This window comes from Beta vulgaris, chromosome 1 (assembly GCF_026745355.1).
Source record: "Beta vulgaris subsp. vulgaris cultivar EL10 chromosome 1, EL10.2, whole genome shotgun sequence".
Taxonomy (NCBI): domain Eukaryota; kingdom Viridiplantae; phylum Streptophyta; class Magnoliopsida; order Caryophyllales; family Amaranthaceae; genus Beta; species Beta vulgaris.
The window spans coordinates 20,183,200-20,188,897 of NC_079202.1; the positions used below are offsets into that span (position 1 = coordinate 20,183,200).

General features: G+C 38.9%; 1 protein-coding gene across 1 annotated transcript; it reads right to left on the minus strand.

The window, feature by feature from the left end:
* Positions 1-1,825: 1,825 nt before the first annotated feature.
* On the minus strand, positions 1,826-4,129 carry LOC104900936 (hypothetical protein). Its single transcript, XM_010688471.4, has 2 exons — positions 3,626-4,129; positions 1,826-3,537 (listed from the first exon to the last, which is right to left on the minus strand). The coding sequence occupies exons 1-2, from the start codon at positions 3,731-3,733 to the stop codon at positions 2,140-2,142; spliced, it is 1,506 nt and encodes a 501-aa protein (XP_010686773.1). The 5' UTR covers positions 3,734-4,129; the 3' UTR covers positions 1,826-2,139.
* Between the last annotated feature and the right edge of the window lie 1,569 nt (positions 4,130-5,698).

Consider the following 5,698-nt stretch of genomic DNA (forward strand, 5'->3'; position numbering starts at 1 on the left):
CTATTGCATGAAACTCATCCATGCACAACCCCATCCACCATTGCACCGGGAACTCTGCAGGCTCCCACTGACTGATTCACGAAAATGTTCAAGAAGCTGCAAATGGCCTCATCAAGGATCTCCATTGCACCGGGAACTTTGCAGGCTTCTGGAGGCTCACACTGATTGATTCACGAAACTCTTCAAGAAGCTTAAAATGGCCTCATCAAGGATCTCCATGATACCATGCTTCAAATTGATAGCCTTGTCACCACGCAATCACAATTCGGGTTTATCCCACAAGGCCAAAAATGCTCCTCAAAATGCCTGCAAAACACATACAGGAAACAAAGCAGTACCAAACCCAGAGTAGATAGTCGGGCCACAAATTTCATCACAAATGCGAGGGAAACAGCTGTAGAACCAGATTAATCAAGCATAATAAGTTTTAGGACTTCGCTTGTCTGTAGTTTTAGTACTTCGTTTGTCAGAGATGCATACTATACCTAAGCATAGAATACTGAATGTTAGCAGTAACCTCTCAGCTCAGAAACATGTAGTAAAGGTCAATCAACATGAATGAGTATAATGTCAGCTAATTCGAATCGTTTAATGTTTTGTAATAGACCAAAAGATGTGTGGATCACTTACAATCCAAATCAGTAGACACCAAACATATAGAAACTCCACTTTCCATGAAAAAAAACACTTAAGCTTCTCAAATAATTAGTATACATAAGGCCACACATGCAAGCTCATGAATCAAATGAATATATCCTCACAAGAGGTCAGAAGATCATACAATCACTCGTGTGTTTAGTAGGGTTATGTGTTTCACTCAAATAACTTCAATAACAGCACACTACAATAGGCTTGCAAACTCCCTTCATTTCTACTAGTAGGACTACCTGTTCACTATAGGTTATAAGGTCTTGGATTGATTAAGAGTATAAGGGGCACAGGATATGCGGTGGTCGATTGGAGAAGTGAAGCACACTTATTTTCAACGATAAAGCATATGCGAGATCAACACACAGCTTCAACTCCCTCATAAGAACCAACTATGCATAATTATTCCCCAATAGACTCTCCCTTTTATCAGCAAAGACCTGCTAATCTTCACAAAACTTTTTTCAATATTTTCTTTTTCCGGTTTTTTTGTTCTTTTTCTTCTGTTTAAAAGAGAGCAACTAAAAGCGAGGGGACAAAATTAGAGATGGAGCATTAGCGATGGGGAAGAGTACACCTTATGCAACCAATGGGCCAAAAATAGAGATGTATATCCATACCAAACGACCAAGATGAACCACCAAAGCTACCCAATTCATCCACATAAAAAAACAACAAGTCCCAAGTTCCTAAGGTCATGGAAGTATAATTAAGAGGTAACGGAGTAGAAGAGTGGGAATGGTTTTAAAACTCGATGGGATCAATAAAAGGGGATATTAATGTGGGTGGCTTTTGGCTACGTGGCTAAAGCAAATGCAATCTTCAACCCTCCCTACACTGCACAAGTGTCTGTTTAGCCTCGAAATAGAGTGAATGCAAGTTCTAGAGTGAAACCATCAAGAAGTAAGCACACATGCAACAAAAACTAGAATTGACGAAATTATGTCACTCATAAGGCTCAAAATTTCTCACCAGTTTTTGCCTATTCACGCTCATAAATTTGTAAGTAGTGCCACAAATCTAACCAACTACAAGGATTTAAGAATGAATTTTCAAACAAAAGTGGAATTTTCTCTATGTTTGGCTAACTCAGCACATCAAGGGGATTTAAATAAATGATATCATCATAGCACGAGAGCAAAAACTACTGTGACATACATCAGTGAATTCTAAAATATAGAAGGAAAGGCCGCAGATTCCCTGCTTTTTCTCTTATTTCTTTTTAAGGGCAAAGGTTAAGGAAACTCACCAGAGCAGTAAACATTAAACACTAAGAAATGAATATAGAACACACCAAAACATTACATTCTAAATCGAAAAGAAAACACTCCTAGAAACCTAATTACAAAACAAAAGCGCTCAGTATCAAACAGACACAGGAAAAAGAAAATCCTACTCCCACCAAAAGAAGACCCCATCTAACTACAAACTACCGAAAAACAGGCTAACTTACGTGCAAAGGATGGGGAAGAAAATAGGAAAGTAGGACAACTAGTTCCTAGGAGGACAAGGTGCTTGATCATGGGGTTGTGGGTAGTGTGGGTCAGGGTATGGTAGAGTGTTGGGGTTGATATGCCCCTGCTGGACATGCCAGCTGTATATGGGGTAAAGCATTTGATCGAAGTGGTCTAGGCGTTGGTTCATGTATTGTTGAGAGGTATGAATATCTTGGATTCCAGTACGGATGGAATCCAAGGAAGCTTGCAAGGCAGCGAAGTCACAGGGCCGAGGCGAGGGCCGTGGAGTGGGCTTGAAGGGGGAACCACCAGCATGTCCATCATGTATAAAGAGAGGGGAGGGGTTAGTTTGGTTTTCTCTCTCATAGTTTTCATCATTCCTCTCTTCCTCTCCATCAGTCTCCAAAGTTTTAGAAAATTCCCAATTAGCCTGGTTCCTCACAGTTGTGAGGTCAGGATTAGGCAAAAAGAATGTGGGTTTCTTATCCACTATCCACCTATACCTATCACCATCCTCATGCAACCAACGCATAACCACAAGTTTTGGAATATCAAGGGTGGGGATAGGACCAACCGATTGGATTTGATCCAAAGCAAACCCCAAGGAAATTGCGATTGGAGTAATGAGCCCACCAATAACAATCGGGCTCTTTTTCTTGGACCTCCCAACAGCATGAAAATGCCGTGCTATGTAAGAGGCAGTACTCAAATGCACATCAGGAGGATACAACATGGTCTGTATCATTTCCACTTCCCACTCCCTTACAGTCCCTTGACTATCATGTCTCCCGAAAATAGTACTTGCCATAAGCCTTTGCAAATATCGAAACACGGGGTTATGAATCCTTGAAGCCTTAGCAGATTGAGGATAATAATCACTACACCCTGTGATTTGTCTCCAAATCAAGCTCGGATCACTATTATAATACATAACACTACCACCTCTCGGCAATCCATAAAAGTCCCCGAATTCATCTAGAGTTTTATCAAATTCCTGGTTAAACATCCTAAACCGAACACCCGGTACCTGTCCCTTAGGAATCTTAACAGTATTTTGCTGAAACGAACTCAAAAACTCCAATGTAAGTTCCGCAAAGGTACGATGTTGGTTCATCATTAACATTCTCCACCCGACACGGTCGAACAACCATTCTAAATCAGACTTTATACCCAAAGCAGTAATACATTCATCACTTATAAACCTAGTAGCTACAATTCGTCGGACCTTTAAACATTTGAAGCGACTAAAATGCTCAATGTCACGAAACTTAATATGTGGAAAATCCTCATCTTGAAGCTCAACTTCACAAGGGTTACCTGCTGGGTTCGGGTTCGGGTCCGGTTCTGGATCCAATGACGGCTCCCTATCCCGTGATGAACATGGTTGTACACGTGATTTTTTGCTCTTCCATGATACAGACATTTCTGAAACCTTCAAACATCAAAAAAACGAGGTAAATACACAATATCACAAAATCTTTATTAGAAGTTAATGGAATTGAAGGGAAAGGGTTATCTACCGGAACCACTCCTGAGTTCGGGTCCGGGATTGGGTCAGGTGTCGGGTCCTGTTGAGGGGATAAGCTTGGATGTGTACGTGCTCTTTTGCTCTGCCGTGTTGCAGACATTTTTTTAATGGGTATTGTAGATCAGGAGGTTAAGATGAGTAAATTGAAGGTTTAATTTAGTTATGAGAGGAGAAAATGGTGGAAGTTTTAAAGAAAGGTGTGATGGAGGAAGAGAGTTTTGATGAGAGAGAAAGTGAAGATGCGGGAGGTGAGTGATGACGGCCGTGCAAAATGAGTGGGAAAAGTAGGTTTATAGTTATAATCTGAGATGTTGATTATAATTAGTTCGTTGAATTAGCTAATAACCTTAAAATGTTTTAGATGAAATATGTGATAAAGCTGATAAATGTGTTCCAAATGGAGTAGAAAGAGGAGATGAATGCTTTTTTTTTTTTTTTTTACAACAGGTAAAGACATTGTCATTAAAATTTGAATAACATAATTTGCATTTAGCCTTTTCCTTGCTTCTAGTGCTAATCTATGCGTTATCTTTATATATATCCCATTCATCCTCTATATTTTCACCTATTCACACAAAGAAGCCCAAAATCCAACATTATCTATTACTATATTTCTAATTGCTACTGGGGTAACTCCATCCATTTTAAAAAGTTGATTACATTTACAGACTCTATGCTAATTCTAAAATTCGACCCCAACTTGCATGATTGTCTTAATGCTTGCAGAATGACTAAGAATTTTATTTGCAGAGGCGAGTCAGACCACACTTTTCTATTCTTGTGGAATTCTTTATCGCCATATCCCCGCGCACGCAATGGCAGCTTTACTTTGCCTCACGAGGGCTTTTTGATCCATTATCTTCCATGCTTTGTCTGCTTGTTTGTCAACAAGTCCATGACCTAAGTCGAAATTTCCAAACGTCCAAACTTCTCCTTTCTCGAGCGCTCCTTGCTTCATCATCTCTTTGTTGCCTAAAGACAGCTTGCTTGAATCCTTAGAAGCATCAGCCGCCCACCACCTTCCCAGATTTTCCTTTTCTAGTTGAAGAATCATAAGTGGATTGCATTGATAGTTGTAGAAATGACCTACGCGATGACACCAAATGCTCCATAGTACAACCACAAAATGGACATGAAGCTTGTTTTCCCGAGGAATAACATGTTATTCGACACCTATTGGGAATGCCTCTTGGGATTCAACTCTGAGTCCTAAGTTTGGAGCTGCCAAGACATGTTTTGCAATTGCATGATCATGGAATAGGCGTCCATTGTTTAAACCCCTCTTAGGCAGAACTTACACATTGGATCAACTCGAATGCCACAATTCTGTAAAATCTGACTTTTCATAATATCTTATAATTTGAAAAATATTTATTAAAAATTCAATTAGTTATTAGAAACTTTTTTTTTTTGGCCAAATGCAGCCCTTCAGAGTGGTCACTTTGTTGATTGCTACCTTTTCATTGCAATCTCGTCAATTGCAGCCTCAAATAAACTACACTATTTTAAGTTGCAGCCTAAATCCAACCTATCTTCACGCCTTTTAGGCTGCAACTTAAAAGTGTTTGGTTTATTTGAGGCTACGTCCTTCAAGAGATTGAAATGTATGGGCTGTAATTAACAAAGTGATCAATTTAAAGGGCTGCATTTGACACTAAATTCATGAAACAATTAATATATATTAAAAATACAATTAATTATCAGGTGTAATTAATTGAGATTTTCGAAAACGAGCTTTGAAAATGCAATTATTTATCATGATAATTAATTGAGTATTTTAAAACTGGGCTTGGAATAAATAAGTAGACGTTATATTCTCAATTTTGAGCTTAGTTTTTAAGATTGCTCTTCCTTAAGTCCACACCAATTAGGACGAATGTATATTTCATTATAAGGTACTAAAATAGGGAGACACAATTATGTGTTTACATAGTGCTTGCATCTCTTCTGAGCTTTCCGTTTTATTGAATAATCTGGAACATTCCCCACAAGCAAGCAAATTAGTTATATTAACAAACCAAGGAAGTTCTTTATCTTGAACGACATACAAGGTATCTTCTCTCAA